Here is a 21941-nt window from a genome sequence, read left to right as displayed (position 1 = left end):
TGGCGAAACAGCAGCATACAGCCTGTTCAATCGCAATTCCCCAATTTGATGCTTGTTCTACAGTTGCAGATTGAGCATTACTAAAGCGAGAGTTGTCAGAAACTTCCGCCTTGGACTGAGGCTAATACTGTCGCGATTTGAGCTGGGCGTTGCTCAATGCTACGAGCAAGCATGTGGAATCTGTTATCCATCTTCGTACTCCAACAAGGATTCTTACTTTCTGTAATCGCAAAGGCATCTTGAATTCTGCTGACAACTAAAATGAACGCACCACGTCCCGACAACTGCAAAGTGATGAAACGGCCTTGGAAACAAAACGGCGGAACTTCGGAGCCCTGAATTGAACTGACTGCAGGGTACAGCAGGACAAGGCGGCACTCCCATAAATTCCAGAGTACGCGTAAATACGCACTAATTCGCGGGCAAACTCACGGACTGAAGGTTTGGCAAATTTGTAGATTTCCAGATGTAAGGATCACTCACCAGTCTGTTCCATGTGTGAAACTAATGCACCCAGCCACCTGCCTCACCCTGCATTCTGCCGCAACACCCCAGAAGCCGTATGACTTGCTGGGAGGGGGCACTGAGGACTGCGCATGTCCTATTTGCTTCCGTAGTGTCACGTTTTCGGGCAGTTTGGTAGAAACTTACTCGCTGAGCACCGGTTGCAGAGCAACTAGAAAGCTTTTATGCAACTAAGTCAATCAGCTTTTCGTTCTAAATTATCAAGTCGTTTGCCTTCCTCACAGGTAGGCAACGACTATGCTTGAAGACCACTAAGTATGGCGGAGCAGCAGATGCAGTGCCAAAGTGCGCTTGTGAGTAAAACAGCCTTACAACGGAGGAGTCGCGAAACAAACGCACGAGCTAAAAATAGCGCGGCAGCACACATTCAAGAAGCACTCCCGCACTGTTTGACACAACGTTCACCACAGAACTGCTCAAAAGCAAGTAAATTTGCACGCCGTCATGACGCAGCTGTGTCGCATTGTCAGAAAAATTATATCCATGAGTGTTGGCTGCGAAGATAAGGCTCATGCTTTTGCAAAGGTAAGAGCATAGGATTGGGATCGACGTCAGCTACAGTGGAAGCCTACATTCTGTGCCGAAAGGGAAAACTGTGCGCTTCAGCAGATGAGTCCGAGACAATACACGTTCAAAATTGTTGCAGTGCAACCGCACTGCACAATATCAGCCTACGGCGTGAGCAGAGTCTGCTTTTTACACAACGTACGGACTTCAGAAGGGAGAAAACCATCCGTGGCGTTGACTCCGTTAGCGCGCGAATTTGAAGCAACAGCGACTCAGTGGATTTCACTTGTCTGTGCATTTCGCCTCTTTGAAGTACAGGTCCCACTTCCTCACTTTCACCCAAGCATGCGTATATCTTGGTACAGGGTGTTTTTCACGCTCACGCTCTGCTCCAGTCAAACCTCGAGTGCTCACGCTCACGCTCTGCTCCAGCCAAGCCTCGAGTGCTCTAGATGTTCTCTTAAGCACGTCGTACTGCGTGTAGCTCCAAAGGATACAGCGAAGCTCACAAAATCCGGTACACGAAAAGGCGCAGTGAAAGGCAGTGAAAAGGCTACACGATCATTTGTCCGGACACGGCCGGTACATGCATATGTAGGGCAGCTAGGTTACGAGATATAACGTTAACTGTCACGACGCGTCCCCCCTAGCCTGCCGGACGTGCTTCTACACTTCCAAAGTGGCTGCCGTGCTTCAATTTGGCAAATCAAAGTGCAGCTTCCTCGCAAAAGTCAGCATTGACCTCAATGCACGTCTCCGCACTTCAAGTCACGCGCGGCCCTGACACAAAATCTTGAAATGACACTTTGATTGATCCAGCGAGGGCGTAAGGAATGCTCAAGGGCCTCTCTTCCACTCCTTTTTGCCCTGGGAACCCCAGAGTAAAATGTTCAAATTCTGAAACGAGGCCTCCGAAGTGGTACAACTGCCACACTTCCTGGGTTTACAGAAGCACCGGTCCGTCATATGCGCCTGCATTTCTGCAACTCAAGGCATATGCTTAATCTCATTTCAGCTCTCTCATCGATTCCCGTGTAGCTTCTACAACTGGAAAACTGACAAAATTCGTAGCCTACTCGCTGCTCCATTGTTCAAAAAGCCCCTCTGTTTTCTACCGGCTTCAGCAGAGTTTTGAGCAAAAGTTGTGAACATAAAGATGAATGCGCTTCAAACAATTTGCTTCCTTGAGAGGAAACGCTTGACATGCTGCAGATACTCACCATTTTGACAGTTAGTCTTTCCACGAAAAACGTGGCCAGAAGTGAGCCCAAGCATTAGGTAAAACGCACTTGTATTTAGGTTTTATTCGTGCCTGGCGCGCAAACACGGTAACCTAAAGTGGTAACATGGGTCAGAACTGACTGGTGTTCGCAGAACTTTTCACTTCACCATTGCTGCTAGTATGTACATTGGCGCAAACTTTCGCACGGCGAAAGTGCCCACGGACACAGTAAGTGAAATGCCTGCTATCTCTCTCGGAACTAAAACTCAAGTAATGACAATCTAGGATGAAGACTCACAAGCTACTTGGTCGGGTTCCTGATTGCTTCTGCGTACCCTTAATGCCATGAGGTTTTCAGGTACCTACACATCCAACAGAATTATAGCATACGATCCTACTGAAAAGCTTCAAAAATGCATTTTTAGCAAGATTGTGTAATTGCGATAGCTGCTTAGCTGATAGCACCGAAACATTGAGGAGGAAGCGCACAAGCTAGGTCACACAGAGTACAGCTACTGCAGCGTCCGACCGCATGCTGATAAAGTGAGAATACGTTTGTCCTAAACGCTTGACCCTCGAAAATATTTACAGGAACGCTCAATTCCCCAAAGATCTGCGTGAAATCTATGGAAGAAAGTGTTATCAGGCACTGCCGATTCTCCATGCATCAAACGAGCAAGCAAGAAATGGCTCCTACTTGATTTACAGGCCTTTCAGCGTTATCTAGTGTCGACAACACACATTCTTGTTGACAATATAGGAACACCCCACGAAAGGGTTTACTGATGAGAGCGGTAAGGGCGGCTCAGGTGCTACGTAAATGAGTTGGCGCGTGCAGATTTCGAATCGGAGTCGCATGCACGACCACCGCCCTTTCAAAGTGCACTAAAAATATCCGCAGTACAGCACTCACTAGACACACGTAAGGAGCTGTGCTGGTGCAGTGTAACTGAGCAGGACAGGCAAATTGAGCGAGTGGGTGACGACGGCAAGTTCTACAGCAATTACAAAGGATTGTACAACAACAAACATAAGTACCTACTATCTGTACGACATGTTAGGTTGCAGAAAAGCAGGTCAGCTTTAAAGATGGTGGCTCTTCATCGAAGCTTTGCATGACGCCAAATTGAATGGCAAGGTTGAAACCTTGTGGCTGTTGCCACCATCTGAAGGCATCCGAGTAATTCATTTTCTACGACCAGGCCAACAGCCCGAGCAGTTCCTCTTATCTGGAAGCATAATGCTTCAATAAATCCACGGCATTAAAACAAACATACTGTCTGAGAAAAAGATGCTATATCGCGGTACCGCAACTCAAATGCTGCTCTGGCAGCGTTATTGCTCGCTCGTTCCTCCCTACGCCACCAATCAGGCAGACCACGAAGGGAAGCCAAAATACTTTAAGGTGCTAAGCCACAATCAGACAAGAGGACAGCCTGGCATACAATGATGAACCTATTGCATGGCTGGCCTGTAGGTATGCTGTAGAGGAGTCTGGGCGAAAGCATCTTGCGCGTAGAAGGCTCGCACAGGACAACCCACCAACTGTATCAACGATAGAGTTAAAAGGCCTTTTATCAGACGTAGAATGATTGTACGATCGGCAGAGCTCATTCTTCACGAAGAGCTGAAAGTAAGGCGTTGAGCAGAGGGCACCTACAGGAACCTTTTACTCAATGCACCTCAGGACCGAGGAAAGCAGAAAACAAACGCCTGATGCAGTGACTCTCTGTTTCCCTTATGTGCAAAAAACACACTTTCTGTTAGTTTTACGGCAGCACTTGAAAAATCCAATCAGGGTTGCAACCTATCAGATAGCTTCACGCCATATTCCAAGCGACATTTGCGACCATACCATCGCAATGCCTCAAGCAAGGCCGAAACTAGATAACATCCAGTTATGCAAGAATAGTGGCCTTTTCAATATCGGTTCCATTATATACAGTACATGAGCGCTGGATCACAGAGAAATGGCAGCAAAATATGCCCGATAAACTAAGTTCCGGATTGTCACCAGCGTGTTCACCGCTGCAGTGCCCATCAGTTAAGGCACCGTACTTGCTACAACAAGAACGGGTATCAGCATTGGCGACTACCATGCTCAGGCCACAATAACAAGAAGGCCAACATATATATTTCTCCGTGTATTGCGTACCCAATGAAGGTTGTACTCTGGGCTTGTTTTCGTTGCACGCATCACGTCTCACAGCTCAAATCTTATGAAAGATAAACCTCCCGAACTCGCCGAGACCCGCAGTATATGGAGTCAAAGCCTAGAATTCCGCCATACCCGGGCAAGCTGATGCTGCATATAAGTAGTAAATCTACCCCAGATGCTCTATCCAAGCACAGGCAAACGACATGAAACGAAGGGGCATGATGTTGACCTGAACTGCAACAGTTGAAGGGCCAGCTGCGTGTTGAAGCTAGTTTCTGCACATTACTTTATGCGCTAACGGACGCAAAACATGTTGCACCCACAGCGAGCAAAGCAAACTTTGATGCTCTTGTGTCCAAGCGTACGACTACACAGTGCAGGTGCTGCAACAAAGAGACCAACTGACGATAGCATGAGACAGTCCATGGCCACACTTGCAAAGACAACTTACTAGCTACGCGAACAATTCAGCGACGACGTCGGCCGCTGAAGTGTAGCAGCACCTGTTTTTTCACGACTTGCAGAGGATTACAGAAACACGATTCCCATATGCTTGAAGCGTCATACAAAAGCCCGTGACACCCTTCATTCCGTCCCGATGCATTCACTCGCCTTAACGGCCTTGACATTTCCGCTGCCGCATAGAGTTCGTGCCACGCTGTAGTCTACGGGATCACTTCCATCCTTTACGCTGTCTAAGGACCTGCATTGCTGCTTCTACCTTCCACCATCCACCAAAAACTCGAGAGTTGCTGCATTATCAGTGAGCTCAATTAGTCATTCATTTTGGCTGCATTGGCATCCCCTACTGACGCAGATTCAAGTAGCATGCGTGCGTGCAGCGACATCCCTGCACCTTCAAAAAGATCTCGACCGTCGTCAGTCAACCTATTCACGTAGGCCAACTGAGAGATAGATGGCATTTAAGAACACAAATATCAGCACGCCAGTAGCGTTTCCTAAGGATGCGCACGAAACTGGCCTCGTGTGGCCATTAGCTAGGGCTGGGAAGTATCAGAACGAGTCAAGTGCTGACTCCGCCCATCCGATAACACTAACATGCACGCTTTGCAAACCCATATGCTAAACTTAGAACGTAATGCCAGCAATACAGAAACTTCAAACGTTGAAAAATATTATGCCTGAAGTGCAGATACGCTGGCCACGCGGGAGAGCCTTATCTTCTGCTTAGTGCAATTACGAAGCCCTTGCCACTGCTCTTTTTACTCGTTAGGCTGCAGACTGCAGGTTGCTGCGCAGAAGGTAAAACTGTGCTGCACGTCTCATAGCAAATCGTGTGCATGAGGCGTAGGTTGAGAAAGTATTTTTATAGGTGCATAGACCCCTCTGTTATAAGAGCTCCTTTTAGAAGTAGGTCTGCCCCCCCATGTAAATGAATCAGATGCCACATTGCGATTTCCGCTTCGGCGGTATGCCCCAACTAACATTCTGTAACGAAAATGCCGTATGTGGTCGTCTCATACCAGTACAAATGCAGCTCGGCAGGATGGTCACACAAGGATGTTGGGATATAGGAAGCAAGCAGCTGCTTCAGTTACGATTTACGCTAGTTGTTTGGGGCAATATGCTATGATTGAGCTCTCTCCAAGAACACAACATGCAGAAATGCTGAGTAACTGTCTCCTCCTTACGCGGGCACATGCAAAAACAAAGGGCAGCAGTATGCTCGGCTGACGCCACCATGGATGACCTAACAGACACACAGGAAGGCCCCGTCAGCTTGCGCTCTGTTGCAGATGTCACAACTAGAATATCTTGTATGGTCATTGTTCTGTAATCGAGGGGGAAATGTCTGAAACAGATCGGGCCAAACCTTAAACGCGAACAAGGAAAACAGCCGGGTTGTCCCCTCAGGTGCTAAGTGTTGCATATAGCCCCCAAATTTTTGCACTTGACTTTTTCATCAGTGAGCATGTGAAGAATATTCCTGTAGACAGGCACCATCTGCCCTTCCTCAGTAACAATAAAGCGTAACAACACGCAATCGCGACCCCTACAGTCGACACTACAGGCCACCGGATCTAAAGACTAGCTGCTGGGGCCATGATTGACACTTCTCCTTTCCGCCCCTCACAAGCACAAAAGTAGATCCCCCAACCAGCCACGAATGCCACCTGGAGAACTAAAGGGACCTAGATCCACCTCACTGCAGTCTTGTGGTAGCCCACCACACCGCACCAGTGTTGCTGCCAAATACCTTTACAAAGCTCTTCCTTCGCACGTTTCCAGCAGCCGCATTTTACCATGTTCTTCGATTTAACAACATACGGCTCACAAAAATCCAATATCCCTCAGTGACTTAAAAGTACTGGAATCTCTGCTTCTTGTGCTGCTACGGTAGTACGCACCACTGTTTGTTCCCCCAATACCGGCTCGGGTTTTCCTTCCTCATCGCTTTCTGAATCACTGGATGGTGTTGGCTCTCTGTATGGCTCGGCGTCTTCTGATGCCAAGGAAGACGCATCCCCAAAGACACTGGGTAGTTCGCTGGTGGGTATGTTTAGGTCTAGTTGGCTCCCGGTAAATGCGCTCTCAACTGAGTGCTCGGCTTCTGGCGAGTTGTCCAACGTGCTTCCGCGTTGGAAGTTTGAGGGGCTGGCGCTGGCAGGGCGGCTGCTGCTTGGCGAGCTCGGATAATACCACTCCTCGTTTGGATCATAGTCCTGCAGCCGCCCGCGCACACAGAGGCAATGAAACGTACACGCCGATGCAGCAAACGAAAAAAAGTGTAGGACTCAGCGTGAATACAAAAACAAAAGCCAAGGCACAAGACACAGCCTGCGAGTCGGCGGCGGATTCACTGGTTGAGTGAAGCATTATGAGAGCTTTTTGCGGGGCAACGCCTCCACTTTTGCCGCAAGTGTATCCATATCTGCAGCCGGCCCTTTCAATCGGTGTAATAAAGCCCTAGACCCTTGACCCCAAGCCTCAAGCCTCAAGACCTAAGCTTCGCCACCGTGGCAGTCATCGGCAATGCATCGTTCTCGCTTTATGGCTGCATGTGGGGATTCCACGAAATGCGCCTGCAGATTTACTGCACATTATTTGCATTTAACTGTCCATTTTGCCCCATAAAGTTACTTTGATGCCCACAGAAACCAGCGCGTTCAAGAACGCCATGCAAACAGCCATGAACGCCACAGCCTCCAAGCTGTTTTGCAAGCGACAGAGAGCCATTGAGAGCAGATGGTTTGGCTGGCATATATTTCACCGTAAGCCACACTCCGTGTTGCGGTGGTTGAGACCGTCACACTTTTCCATGTACTTTAACAGCAGATTAGAGTGAAAGATGTCCACTTGAGCTCGTGCAAGACAGGAAACTATGCGGCGTTCATCACTGCTGCGCAGCCTGGCAAGACGCTGCCTCTCCAGCAGCAGCAGCAGCAGCAGCAGTAGTCACTGCAGCAGCGGCTCCAGCTGCGTGTCTTCTCAAAGTGCGCAAGTTGATGGCAGTTCCAACTGAGCTGCGGACCCCCATGAGGTTAATTCATGCCGCACGGCTCGCGCTGCTGCTCCTGAAAAATGTGCAGTTAGATTGCTGCTGCTGCGGAAAGCCGGAAACGTTGCAACTTACGCTGCCTTCCTTCTCCCGTCGGGCCTTTCTGAGGAAAATTGCAGCGATGATGAAGCTGAGAAATGTGCAGAAGAGAGGGGTCATACTGCGCCCTCTGGTCCCTGTTCGACGGTTGATCGCATGGGGGTTCTCCAACTCCCCAATCGTGGCCTGATTTAATTGCCAGCCATCCACCGCCTTCCGAGGAACACGGATAATCGCTGTTTTGTTTGCAGATAGAGAAGCCAGGGGCCCGTTCGCGGCAAATTGCAGCAGCAAAATTGCCAGAAGCTGCAAGAGGGAGGAGCGGCGAAGAACACCGCACAACATCGTCTGGCGGGGCATAAATCTGTCTCAACAGATCAAGCTTCACTTGGGTATCTCACAACGAAGATAATGCCAAGTTACACTAATAAAACATTACGCGGCTTCCAGAGCGATACGCGGAGTCACCCAGTCGCTGCTCCGCCTCCCAGAGGGGAACAAATTTGAGAGGAAAACCCACAGAGCATGCAAAGAAACTTCCAATTACGTGTAAAAAGACTTTTCACTGTTGTTAGCTCAAGGGACCTTGCCATAGGGCTCTATGTTGTGTTTTGGCTGTGAGGGTTCCCCGTGCGACCTTATACAACAGCCCTGGGGCCTCTTACTCTCCCCACTCAACCAGTCTAAAGTGAGAGCTAGAAGTTGCTAATACTTTTATATCTAATTTTATAAATTCTTTTCTTGACATCGCGTTTTAGGGCACTCGAGAGAGACGCGTGCTCGCCGCGGCGTTTCACTAGTCCCTTCGGAAGCGGCTATGTTGTCAGCATTCCGATACCGCAGAGACTGTGCAGATCCTCCGTGCCCCGGAATAATATTTAATTAGAGCATGATTACCTTATATATTTTTAAGATATCAACCACCAATTTCGCACCAAGACAGAACCGCAGTGTACACGCAAGGCTCTTACGCTCTCAGCAACATATGAACAGGAAAGCATAATACCCGTGCACAACCAAGCCACAGAACAAGTATCCAAATTTTCTCATTGGCCACAAATATTTTGATATATCGTCAGCTGATCGCGCAAATCGCATTTTACTCCAACAGAGGGTCCCCTCTTAGCTGCACTGCCTCAGCAGTGCATTCATTGAATGTAAGTTCGTAATTCCACGATAAACAACAACCTGCAACCTAATCTCCCCTGAAACCACGGACGCCGCTGCTTCAAGTTCCCTACAAAATTAATTTTTCGTGTAGGGGAGGTCTGCCCTGGTGGGCTATTTTAGATTTTATCAACCTAGGCCGCTCATGTTCGTCTGGCTGGGTATGGTGATGCACGCTTGTTACCCCGCAAGAGAAATCAAGCCACAAGCACGCTCGGACGCGCCAAAAAAAGTAAATAGCAATTTTCACGGTTTTTTAGAGCGAGCTTCTCTGAGTTTCGCGACCATTTACAGTGCCAGTGCTGCGCCTACAAGACCAGCGGAGCGCTGGGCTGCAACTCTCCAGCAGGCTCTACTCACGGCAAGAAGGCTCCGTGCCACAACTCAAAGTGTGAATCAGACGCTAATGAGCTTATTAGTGGAAGTTAGTGGGCAAGCTCAGGGCAACAGGTGCTAAGCGAAGCTCCATATGGCTTCAAGCGTCTCCCTCGGTTTCGTACGAGAATAGGGCTACTTAAGTGGGAGCTGGGCAGTGCGAACAGGAGGACATATGAATGCTGCATTTCTTCTTTTTCACAAGAAACAATCTCTAAGAAGGGACAGCCTCTGTCCCTAATTGCTGGTTGCCACTAATTGCTGACGACGTGATAGACCCTTCAGTTCCAAAGCCTGCTCTGTAAAGACCTGATTAAGTCTTATTCATCACTGCATGGTCCTATTTATTGAAGCCCTTGTACGGCTTACGGAATTTAATAGCATTTCTTGCATCTACCTTCCGCAGTTTTCTGCACGTCAGCGCTGTTGCAGTCTTTCTGAAATGGCGATAATATAGACCACAGCATACAGCTGCCACCTCTGCGTTTGCAATTCTTATTCTTTGCTAGTGAATTCAGAGATATGCGTTAGTGAGTAACGAGCCAAGAGTTATCTTCGAGTCTGCCCATGTTTCTCTTGCTTTGCCGGAGAACGAGGCTGCGAATATTTTGGAGGTTTTAGGAAGTGACGCTGTCTTCGCAAGGATGCCTTGCATAAATACAGCCAGTTTATTCCAACTTGAGATAATATTTACCCTGACGTTCATCAGTTGAAGAGGGGGTGGCTCAGCTAAGGCTGTGGCAGTGCTCACGGAGGCTCACCTGCACAGAGGACCCGGACCCCTCCACAGCTTTTTAATTACTCACTGCTAAGCCAGTGCTCTCCCACAAAAAACTAGATAACTATCTACTTCAAGAATCTTGCGAAGCCAAATTTACCTCGGCGAAAAAAAACAGTCTTGCAAAAGCACGCTCATTCCATTTCCAGGGATGCATAAAAGCTCTTATCACATGATAGAAGTATTTCTTTTGGAGCAATTTCCAGAAATGTTAGTGCTTCCTCATCAGTGCTCATGCTACAACGCGCAATGAAATCCTCAACTGCTTCTAAACAAAGCCACAAGTCTAACTGGGCACGGCAAGGCGCCACAGTTACTGTGAAGCAACAGCCTACATTGGTGATTAATTAAAAGCAAGGAATAGCATATGCGATGGGGCAATCACCACATTACAATCATCTGTATAATTGGAGGCTTTCCGGGAAGCTGGTATCAGGAAACAGCCCCATAGCTCACCATTGAATGCGGCCCTTGTGGCAACCAGTGGGCGGCGTGCAAGTAATAAACTATAGGAGACACAGTGGCTCTATAGGCTAAAATTCGAATTTTTGCTATCGACAGAAATGTCCTGTTCTTGTTCTAATTTCGTAATCAGGGCGAGCTATTTCACTTGTGCAAGCAGTTACCATACGTCAGCCTTCAAGTAAAAGGAAGGCGCCGCAAGAGTTTTGGAGATTGCCGGTCAGAATAAAAATGCAGCGAAGAAATGCTGCATCAGTTAACGAATAGGGCAGACTTACTCTACTGTTATTTTGCGGAAATATTAATATAACAGTAGAACCGCCCCAGAATTTTTGGCTTTGCTTGTGGGCACTGGCCGGATGAGCAGGTAAGCCGAAAGCTTGATAAAAAGTGTCTTCAGATAATTTGGAAATCATCTGAAGGGGCCAATTCAAGGTGTACAGCATACACAAAAAATTAAACGCGGGCAGAACACAGAAGGATCCCTTCCGTATTCTTTGACAGTCCCGACATGAGCCAGTAAGAACGAGCTCAAATAGCAAATTTCAAACAATTAGTTTCACTACAACGGACGAGGTCGCGTCACGGTAAAGTTCCAAAACGCACACTGCACGCCCGATCAAGTGTCCGGCTCACAAACCCTTTGCATGCGTCTCCCGCAGGTATCGGCAGAAGGAACGTAGAGAGCCTTTGGACGCTTGATATAGTTCGGTCTGCTGCTGAGCCACTGCAGAGGCTGTCAGTAGGAGTGCGAAACTGTTTGCCGAGCGGCAACAGCAGCAGCCCATTCACTGCACTTGCTTTGACTGTTTCTAGTCGAGCTTGAGAAACTCAATGACGCTCCCTACCATCGAGTGGTCGCTCCGGAGGTCGTACACATGAACTCCCTTGCGAATCGAAGCAAATACTGCCGGCAGCGACTCCCCTGCGCTCCCCACTTCTATAATGCGGTCCAACACTGCAGTGCTGGCTGTGGGCAAACGGACAGCCACTCTGTCCAGGTAGCCTGCGCCTTTATTTGAGCTGTACACTTTTGAGGCCAGGCAACGTTTGAGCACGCTGAACGGCGAGTGCCCCTGAGTCGCCGCGACACACAGCAATTTGAAGAAGAGAGGTTTCAGCACATTGGAACAAGATTTACACAGCTTAGTGGGAATGCACTATGGTAAAAGTAGGTGAGGAGCTGCAAAAGACTCTTTAATGGCATTCAAGGATCTGGATCCTCCGACAAACAGCACATAATGTATTCACACAGAGTGGTGCACCTCTAAGTGATCACGAAAAAGGATTGCAGCAGTTCTTGCCACAGACTGCCACTGCTTACTTCCTTGGGAAATTCACTGGGATAGCGACAACCGCGCAACCACTTGTAGGTAACGCCTGCTCTGTAGCACATGCTTATTGTGCGGAATCCCAGCTGCCGCATAGATGCCGGGATTGTCTTGGGGGCCCCCTCAATACTGACGCTTCTGCCTAGCCTGTCGGCAGACCAGAGAAGTGGCACGTAGGTGTTGTCAATAATGTCTAGGGGTTCGGTCAGAGCCTCCATAAGTAGATGTGTCATCTTGAGGTTATCCGCTGAGCAACGAAATGCACAACGTCAGGAAGCGGATTCACATTAGTCATCCTTTCCTTTATTCAAAACACGTTGGTGGTGAGGGGAGCAGTGCGTGGGGTCCAAGGGGGAGGCCTCACAAAGATCTTCTGGAAGCTCCTGTGCCTTATCGAAAATGGAGTACTGTGAGCTCTCTACCGCAGCAGTCTTGAAGAGATGTGCTAGGGATTCAGCGTGAAAATGTTCGTTGAAATCGGCCCCAAAGACAACCCCCAAAGAGAATGAGTCTAACCCTGGTGAGTACGCAATGACAGGCAACACCATTGTAGGAAGAATTACGTGAAAAACGCGTTACTTCTTCCTTCTTTAAACAAGAAACATATACATCCAGACACGGTACAACTCGAATTCTGTATAAATGCAGCCTCGTCTATGCAATATCAGATGCAGCACTAGGAGCTTGAAGGCAGCATCCAATTTAAGAACTAAAAGGCTTGCCTAGTGGTTTGCTGCCGCAGAACTTGATGAGGTCGGGAAAGACTCCCTCAAACTGCTCCGCACTCCAGCCCTTGAGATGGCCCCCCATGACGGCCAATCTGCCCATCTGGGGAACTTCAAAGACGGCCCCCACGAATCCTTTTTCTCTTTTGTGAATTGCTTGCTCCGCTTTGCAGACTGTCAGGGGAGTGTGCGTCTCGCGCATAACATGAATGATGGTTTGGGTGTTGGGTGTGAGCAAAGCTTGGGCCTGCGTTCCTATTAGGTTGCCCAAGTAAGTCAGGCTCGGAGTGCCCCAATTGGGGTCTGTGCTTAGCATGTTCAAGACAAACTGGATGTTTGTCAGCATCTGCTGCTCCCTGCGAGAGTCCAACTTCATGTTTTCTTGAAGCAGAATCGTCACCCCGTCCACCTCGTCTGCCTCGAAGCCTTCTGATTCGTCCAGAAACGCAGCCAGCAGCTGCAGCGTGTTCGGCTTCACCATAAGCGCATTCCTGAGCCTCACCAAACCGAAGTGACACACAGAAAGATGAGCTGCAGCAAAACTACATAAGAATGATGAGCTGCAGCAAAACTACATAAGAAGGATGAGCTGCAGCAAAACTACATAAGAAGGATGAGCTGCAGCAAAACTACACAGAGAAAGATGAGTTGCCGCAAAACTGCTACACACAGAAAGGTGAGCAGCAGCCAGGGCTGGGGGCATAACAGAAGAATACGAGGCTGCAGGCCAGAGCCTTGAGCGAGCTGAAGTGCAGTTGAAGACAGAAGATAAAGGCCCACCACTGAATGTAGGCAAGCCTAAAGGCTTTGTGAGGCTTAGACTTGATCCCTTCTCGAACTTTTTCCATCGCTTCTCCGTTCTCTGTCACAAACATGTTGAACTCCCTCAGGGTGTCTTCTAGCGGGCCAAGGCAAGGGGGTTTGGGCAGTCTCAGGCGGCGCACCACCTCCTCGGGGCTGTAAACCCGAGCCATGGGGTTCGCGCCGCAGCTCTGCATAGGTATTGAATTTGTGGGCCCCAAGTTGAAATCCACTTGTCGAGTCGCCGCAGCCAGAAGTGCAGCCCTTGTTGGCTTGCTCTTTAGAAATTTCTCGACTGCAAAGGCACATCAAGTCCCAACGGGCCAACACGTTTAGAGTCTGCTGCCAATGCTGTTGAAACCAGCTTACTATGCGGCTTAAAAGTAGGAAAAATGTTCAAATATGAGTTTTGAATGCAAAGGCTCTTCGTATGTGGCTCAGATGAGAGCCAGCCCCTGCTGTGCAAGCTGCATGAGTGTTTAGGAGCACCTACGTGCTCGCTTCACTTTCTAAACATCTTATTAATGATTATATTGTTATTTAAAGCAGTTCTGTTGTTCGAAGTGGGGTTATTGCTGCTGCTTCTCTTGATGTTTTCACCTGCCGGTCCATTGTCCTCCAAAGGAGCTTTGAGCGCTTCTCGCTGCGAAAACGGCAAGCAATCGGACATGCAAGAACACAACTGTAGCAGCAGCAGCAGCAGCAGCAATGAAGCGTTGGTGCTGCTGCACTTAAGAGGTGCCCGTCTGCAACCATTCTGCCACTAATACAGAACGGCAGAGTCACGGTGGCTTTCTGAGCCACTGCAGGGGCCTGATCTGCCCTGAAAGGGGCCTCTTGGAGGTTCAGCTTACTTCTGCAAACAAAGCAAACGCAAACGGCAACACACAAGATGTTCTACTTGCCTGCCTTACCATATTTAGCAGGCCTGCGGTGTAAACAGCGAGACAGCTCCGAGACACTCGGCGCTGCAAAACCCTCATTCCTGTTCGGGGAATAAAGCTAAAAGCTCATGAGTAAGGCTATTTAGATTTACCTTCGTCACTCAATCCAGATGGCAGGCTGAGGATAAAGACCGCAGAAACAGTTCATAGGTGAATCACAAACCAGCAGACGTGCCTACGGTGGGCTGCTGCTGTGCTCGTCTCTGGCTCGGCTAGGGTTTGGCTTTGCTGTAAAATAGGCAATTTTGGGATCATAATGTATTAAAGAAGGTACAGATCAGGGGAAAGGCACACCGAGAAGGGAGAGAAGAAGACCTTTTCGCGCGCCGGGCAGGCGGCTCGGGCGGGCTGATCACATAGCGGCTTCTGGATCGCCGCAACCTCCTTACGACATTTACTGTGTCTAAATATGATTCAACTACATCTGGAGATCCAAGAATGAGAATTATAGCTGCAATAAAACTCAAAAAGATGGACATTATGCCTGGAGAGAGGCAGAGCCGACGGCTGGTCGCCATCGTGGAGGTCGTCGGGCTATGTGTCTGCCTCTCTGCTTCTCTCGGAGAAGCTCTTCACGTTCAAAAATAAATAAAAATGTATACGTAAAGAATCAAATTTCAAGAAGAGTGGTGTGATATTTTAAGCAAGTGCTCAGAAGTTAAACTCAGACAGCAAGGCCCGGCAGCCGCAAACGGCAGACCGCCAAGTCAGCATCGGCGAGCTCCGGCAGCATTCCTGATTTTTCGAGCTAACTTCGGCCAAATTTTATTCTTTTCTTATAAACAATAACAGAGAATATTGTTTTACAGCTGGGTTTCAGGTTCAAAGTATGACTGCCGGTTCCCCCACACTCACTGGGTAATCGACTTCAGAGCGAGCACAGCGGGCAGTGGCTCAGGCGGTGCCCTTCACCGCAAGAAAAGCGTATGAGAATGCAGAATCAGACCAAACCGATATTTAGAAAACAAATGCAATTAAATAAAAGGTATATTTAAAGCTAATTTGCACAATTTATTTGCATTTCGAAGCCCGCGGCTCGATGTTGCCTGCAGCGGCACACGAACATCACCGAAACAAATGCCTGAATATGGATATTCTTCCACTCGACGCCTCTTTTCCTGAATAAGCGCTCAAAATACAATTCATTTTCAATGATTTGCATTTTTTAAGGCTCCATTCTTGCATTTTGGTTTTCCCGATTTCGCATACTGAGTTTTCTGTCTACGACAGCCAACATCTGCAGCAGCGACCACCAGACACTGCGCACTTCTGCAAGAAAACAGCAGCAGCTCATTAATTTTAAGTACTTATTTTTATTTATTGCCACAAACTTGCTACATATATACAAATCTGCCACTCCTGAGCTTTCTTACTCAGCAGCATTCAGCTCTGCCCGCCTAAGACCCGAGGGCCGACGAATGCGCCTCTAATGCGCTCCATAGTCTTAAGCAATGTGCACAAAATGTCTTAGACTAATTTTGAATTCGAATATTATGAACAATAGTTCGAATCAGATCATCTTTTGAAGCCTAGGATTCACTCCACGGCCAATCTGCACACAGAACGCTCCGTGATTCCCATTAAGAAGCTGCAAATAAAACCAAGAACACTTCTCCGCTGCTTCAAATCCGCCTTTTATCCTTTTTAATTATTTATTCCGGCCTCTGTGACTATTAAAAAATGCTTTTCTTTGCGTCTCTGCTGCTGCTTCTTCGTCTTCGTTTGTATTCTCTTTCTTAGTTGCCTCTCCTCCTATCAATTGCCTTTAACGCTTTCTACTGCTGCGCCTTTGCCTCTGTTTTAATTCTTCTATTTTACTCATTTATATTTTCTTTTTTGCATTGTTTATCACCGCCACTCCACAGCTACTTCGCTAGCCAATCTCTCGAGCTTTTTTTGCTGCGTTTTCCACTTCACTGAAAAACCAGTGAAGAGGAAACGGCGGCCCCCGCCGTTTCTGAATCGGGAGAAGGCGAAGCAAATAGTGTCATTTGCTCTTTCGCCTTTGTTGGACAGACCTAGGGTTTAGGGTTTAGGGTTTAGGGTTTAGCCTGTCTCAGTCACAGTTTTGAGGCAACTCCCCACAACTGCAGCAACCCAGAGAAACCCCAGAGGAGCAAAAACGCATTGAAAGGAAGTCTGCATGCAGAGCTGAGGTGTACGTACACCTCAGCTCTGCATGCAGACTTCCTCAAAAACGCATTACAAGGAAGTCTGCATGCAGAGCTGAGGTGTACGTACACCTAAACGCCGCAGCACTTCTTCAACTTCCGTCCAGAACCACAAGGGCATTTCTTATTTGCGTCCCGAGACTTCAACTCCACAGGGGGTCGGTAAGCAACAACATTTCCCTCCTCCTCCACTGCTGCATCTGCAGCAGCAGCAGCAGCAGCAGCAGCAGCAGCAGCAGCAAGAGCAGCAGCAGCTAATGGCTAGACCCCGCAGCCCTGGTGGCACCAGCAGTGGCAGGAGCCGCCGCCACCGCAGCAGCAGCAGCAGCAAGACTGGCAGCAGCAGCAGCAACGAAGGCGGCAGCAAAAGCAGCAGATGCTGCGCCACTTAGACACAAAGACTGCCACAGAAAAGGCAATAGCAGGGCGGCAAGTGGCAGCAGCAGCAGCAGCAGCAGCTGCTGCTGCTGCAGCAAGAAGAACGCCAAAAGTGCGCAGCAAAAGAAGCGCCAAAGCACTGCCTCTGCCAAACTAAGAATAAAACAGTGCACTAGCAGCAGCAGCAACAAAGAGGCACTAGCAGCAGCAGCAGCAGCAGCAACAAAGAGGCATTAGCAGCAGCAGCAAAGAGGCGCTAGCAGCAGCAGCAGAAAAAAGGCATATATGCAGCAACAGAGAAACACTAGCAGCAGCAGCAGCAGCAGCAACAAAGAGGCATTAGCAGCAGCAGCAAAGAGGCGCTAGCAGCAGCAGCAGAAAAAAGGCATATATGCAGCAACAGAGAAACACTAGCAGCAGCAGCAAAGAGGCACAGCAGCAGCAGCAGCAGCAAAGAGGCAGCTGCATGCGGCGTGAGCGCAGCAGCGAAGTTGCTGCAGCACAAAAGCTGCTGCAGCGAGAGCAGCAAAACGGTTTGAGCTGCTTTTTCGAGGCAAATGGATGGGAAAAAAGCGGAAATGAATTAAATAATGAAATAAATAAATAAATAAATAAAATTAATTAATTAATTGATTAATTAATTGATTAATTAATCAATTAATTGCATTAATTACCCCCGTTCCGCAGCTGCTGGTCCAGCCGCTGCAGCCGCAAGTCCCCCAACAAGTAATTCGCCCCTCTGTTGAAAACCGAATAAGCGCTCGCGCCGCCCCCGCCCTCGCCGAGGTTCCAAAAAATCAAAAATATGCCCAAGACGGAGGCGAAGCTGCAGCAGCAGCAGCAGCAGCAGCAGCAGCAGCAGCAGCAGGAGTAGCAGCAGCAGCAGCAGCAGCAGCAGCAGGAGTAGCAGCAGCAGCAGCAGCAGGAGTAGCAGCAACAGCAGCAGGCGTAGCAGCAACAGGAGTAGCAGCAGCAGGAGTAGCAGCAGCGGCAGCAGGAGTAGCAGCAGCAGGAGTAGCAGCAGCAACAGCAGGAGTAGCAGCAGCAGCAGCAGGAGTAGCAGCAGCAGCAGCAGGAGTAGCAGCAGCAGGAATAGCAGCAAGAGTAGCAGCAGGAGTAGCAGCAGCAGCAGCAGAAGGGCGAAAAGGCAAAAGGAGGAAAACGAAATAAGAAAAGGAACTGCAGCAGCCGCCAAATGGAGGTCAAAATGAAATTAAAAAATAAAAAACAAAAATTAAAAATTAAAAATTAAAAAAGACAAAAAAGAATTAAAGCAAACAAAGTCTTTAGGCAGAACTTGTAAAAGTCTTGAAGTGCAGCAGCAGCAGCAGCAAGGGAATTTAAACTTCAAAATAAAACAATTAAAACTGCTGCTTTTAATTTAATTCTTTTAATTTAATTCTTTTAATTATTTCTTTTATTAAAAAGACTCACGCGGCGCCCAAGTAGCGAAGACACAGCAAAACCCCCACCAGCAGCAGCGCCCGAAACGCATTTGCCCCTGCAGCAGCAGCAGCAGCAGCAGCAGCAGCAGCAGCAGCAGGTGAGAGCAGGACGTGCCAGAAAGAGCAGCAGGGAGCCGCAAGGCAGCAGCAGCAAACAAACCTTAAGCAGCTAATTGCAGCAGCAGCGCAGCAGCAGCGCAGCAGCAGCGCAGCAGCAAGACCTGCAGCGAAGGATCTTCAGGTGTACGTACACCGCAGCAGGGGGCCTTCAACGGCCACTCGGACGGCAGCGAAGCCCCGAAAAGCAAATTAAAAGATTTAAATAATAATTTTACACTAAGTGCCAAGTTTGTCTTTTAATTTGAATCTTTTCTTTAAATCTTTTATTTAAATCTTTTATTTAAATCTTTATTTAAATCTTTATTTAAATCTTTATTCAAATCCTTTGAAAGACCCACAAGTCAGTTTGGCTTTCCAGAACTTCTTCGTCAGCAGCCGCGCGAGGAACTGCTGCAGGTCTTCCCCGTCGTCCATGGTGCACTCGGAGCCCCTTTATGCCATTTAAGGAAAGCAGCGGAATTAAATTGAAAAAATAAATTAAATAAATGGAAAATAAATGCAAATTAAAGCAAACAAAGGGTCTACAGCTCAGGAGCTGTCTGTACAGCCGGGAGCGAAACGCCGCCACGCGAAACTGCCAGCAGCGGCTCCAAGCGAAAGCAGCAAACAGCAGCTTTCTACATTTGTTGTTGAGATTAAAATGAAATAAACTGTTGGAAATTAAATTAAAAGAACAAAAACGAAAAGAAATGATCTAAAACCGACAGAGCAGCAGCCCTTTCGCCGGCTGCAGACCATTGGCCGCTGCAGCGCCAACTTGCCCAAGAAATGCGTTTATTTGACAGCTTTTGTTAAATTTAAATTAAATTTGAATTCAATTATAACTTAATTTTTATTTAATTTAATTAAACTTCTTCTATTTGCTCTCTTTAACTCTTTATTTCGTGTTCTTATGGCCTGCGAGCTCACCGAACGCATGCAGCTGCATGCAGCCCGCGGCGATGCGGCCGATCCAGTTGCTTGAGCGTGTAAATGGGATTTTAAATATTTAAATTTATTTAGATTTAAATTAATTATTATTTTCATAATAATTTATTTTTATTTAAACAATTATAATGGATCCGACGCGCTGCTGGAGTCAAGCCGCGCGTATGTTATCAATAATTGCAATAAGGTAACAAACAAAACTGCAGTAGCTGCTGCAGCTGTTCCTTTTGCTGCTGCTGCTGCTGCAGGTATCTCTTGCTGCTGCTGTAGGCATCTCTTGCTGCTGCTGCTTCTGCTTCTTTTGCTGCTGCTGCTGCTGCTGCAGGCAGCTCTTGCTGCTGCTGCTTCTGCTTCTTTTGCTGCTGTTGCTGCTGCAGGCAACTCTTGCTGCTGCTGCTGATCTAGGGAGCCACGACGCCATAAGCTGGGTCCCGTAAAGACTGAAGCAGCAAAAAATGAACAAAAAACAAACCCTAAACCCTAAACCCTAAACCCTAAACCCTAGAACCCAAAATTTGAAAGGTAAAGGGGCGGAGTTCGCCGCAGCGCCTCGAGGCCGTTGCGCGCTGCTGCAGAGCAGCAGGAAAACAAATTGGGGTTTAGAAAATAAATAAAAGAAAAGAAAACAAATAAAAAACAAATGAGCAAACAATGAAGAAAAGAAAACAACTTGAAGTGCAAGGCAACAAAAAACAAAGGCGCTGCGCAGCAAAGCGCTGCTGCTGCAGCAGGCAGCGCAGCAAAGAAGAAGTCCAAAAATAAAACAAATAAAAGAATTGAAAAAGAACAAAATAAAAGAAATGACAGAAAAAATAAAGCCACAATCCACAAAGTCCGGAGAGCGACAAAGCAAGACAAACAAACACCTCGCAGGGCCAGCCACGGGGGCAGCTGTTGAACTTCCGTTGGACTTGATGATTGAAAGGATTTTGAATTGGATTTAATTGCATTAATTGAATTAAATTAATTAAATTAAATGAATTAAATGAATTAAATTAATTTCAATTGTTAAACTCCATTCCCTTTATAAAACAAGCAGCGGGCGGCAGAGCCCCGCCGGCGCGCACTGGCCTTTGGCTGTGCAGAAGCGACAGCTGGCGGGCGTTCAAAAACTTGAATTTTTTTCCCGATCTGCGCGATATTTCCGGGAAACTTCTTCAAAAATGCATTATTTTGGAAAGATTGACATTTATTATTGCAATTCTGTCGAAATAAATGGCATTTGGCGGCGCTTTCCTCCGTTTCGGCGGCCTCAGAGCAGCGCGAGCGCCAGCGCGAGCGGGCCGTGCGCCGCGCCCGCCTCAGGTGTATGTACACCTGAAGCCTCCACCCCCAACACGCGCAACTGCGCCCACGCCTTTTCTTTCATAAGATTTAATTTGCGGATTTCAGCAGCTTCTTCCGCAGCCATCAGGTCTATGCTGCTGCTGCACTGCTCCGCAGTCCACTGGGGCCCCAGCTGCAGCGGGGCCCTGTGCGTGCTGTTCTTTTCCGTGTTTCTTTCGAATTCTTTTAAGTAGCTGCTGAATAAAGAAACAAGAAAAGGTCCTTCATGGGTTTTGAGGCCTGGGGGGCCCCCCGGGGGGCCCCCCGGGGCCCCCCCGGGGGGCCCCGGGGGGCCCCGGGGGCCCCTCGCGGGGCCCGGCGACAGGGGGGCCCCCAGGGCCCCCAGCAGGGGGGCCCCCCCTGCTGCTGCTAGCTGGTCATGCTTTAAACCAAATTGAATTAAATCTCTAAAGATTTGATGCACTCTAACGTCGGAGTCTTTGCGGAGTTTGTTGGAGTTGGCAACTGCTGCCAGCGTTTCTGCGAGCCGCCGCGGGACCCTGTTGCTGCTGCTGCTGCTGCTGCTGCTGCTGCTGCTGCTGCTGCTGCTGCTGCTGTTCACCATCCACTCGGCCTCGCCGAAGGGCCCGCTGCTGTCCGCCAGCAGCATCTTCGTGAACTGCTCGAAGGTAATTCCGACTTTGCGTCGGTTGGCAGCAGCAGCAGCAGCAGCAGCAGCAGCGGGGCCGAAGGCAGCAGCAGTGGCCGCCGGGACGTGGGCCGCGGGCGCAGCAGCAGCAGCAGCAGCAGCAGCAGCAGCAGCAGCAGCAGGCATGGCCTTCCCCAGCACTGCAGAGCCTATGCTTCTGCTGGCACAAAGGGCCTCCAGTCTATTCAAAAACAGCAAACGTTCTGCTGCTGCTTCTGCAACAGACTGCAGCAGCAGCAGCTGCAGAGTGTATTGGCTCACTTCGGGGGCCCCCACGTCCTGGCTGGGCAGCTGCAGGGCCCCTGCTGCAGCAGCTTGCTGCAGGAAGCAGCTGAGGGCCCCCCCGGGGGGCCCCCCGGGGGGCCCCCCCG

The 21941-nt window shown here is 48.7% G+C and overlaps 4 protein-coding genes across 4 annotated transcripts; 1 reads left to right on the top strand and 3 right to left on the bottom strand.

Moving 5' to 3' along the window:
- Nucleotides 1-6724: 6724 nt before the first annotated feature.
- Nucleotides 6725-8316, bottom strand: ENH_00007670 (hypothetical protein, conserved; the record flags this gene model as incomplete). Its single annotated transcript, XM_013578593.1, has 2 exons — nt 6725-7096; nt 8008-8316. The coding sequence occupies 2 exons, from the start codon at nt 8314-8316 to the stop codon at nt 6725-6727; spliced, it is 681 nt and encodes a 226-aa protein (XP_013434047.1).
- A 3249-nt stretch (nt 8317-11565) lies between these two features.
- Nucleotides 11566-12317, bottom strand: ENH_00007660 (hypothetical protein, conserved; the record flags this gene model as incomplete). The annotated part of the gene is made up of 2 exons (XM_013578592.1): nt 11566-11829; nt 12078-12317. The coding sequence occupies 2 exons, from the start codon at nt 12315-12317 to the stop codon at nt 11566-11568; spliced, it is 504 nt and encodes a 167-aa protein (XP_013434046.1).
- A 4784-nt stretch (nt 12318-17101) lies between these two features.
- ENH_00007650 (hypothetical protein) lies at nt 17102-18273 on the top strand (the record flags this gene model as incomplete). Its single annotated transcript, XM_013578591.1, has 2 exons — nt 17102-17215; nt 17803-18273. 2 exons carry the CDS (start codon nt 17102-17104, stop codon nt 18271-18273), a joined length of 585 nt encoding a protein of 194 aa, XP_013434045.1.
- Nucleotides 18274-20847: 2574 nt separating this feature from the next.
- ENH_00007640 (hypothetical protein) lies at nt 20848-21941 on the bottom strand (the record flags this gene model as incomplete). Its single annotated transcript, XM_013578590.1, has 1 exon — nt 20848-21941. A coding segment is annotated over one exon (1094 nt), but the record flags the coding sequence as incomplete, so codon positions are not given.

This window comes from Eimeria necatrix, genomic scaffold, assembly GCF_000499385.1.
Source record: "Eimeria necatrix Houghton genomic scaffold, Enh_scaff121, whole genome shotgun sequence".
NCBI classification, from domain to species: Eukaryota; Apicomplexa; class Conoidasida; order Eucoccidiorida; family Eimeriidae; genus Eimeria; species Eimeria necatrix.
The sequence above is the reverse complement of the archived record's forward strand: the minus strand, read 5'-3'. Positions and strand labels throughout refer to the sequence as shown.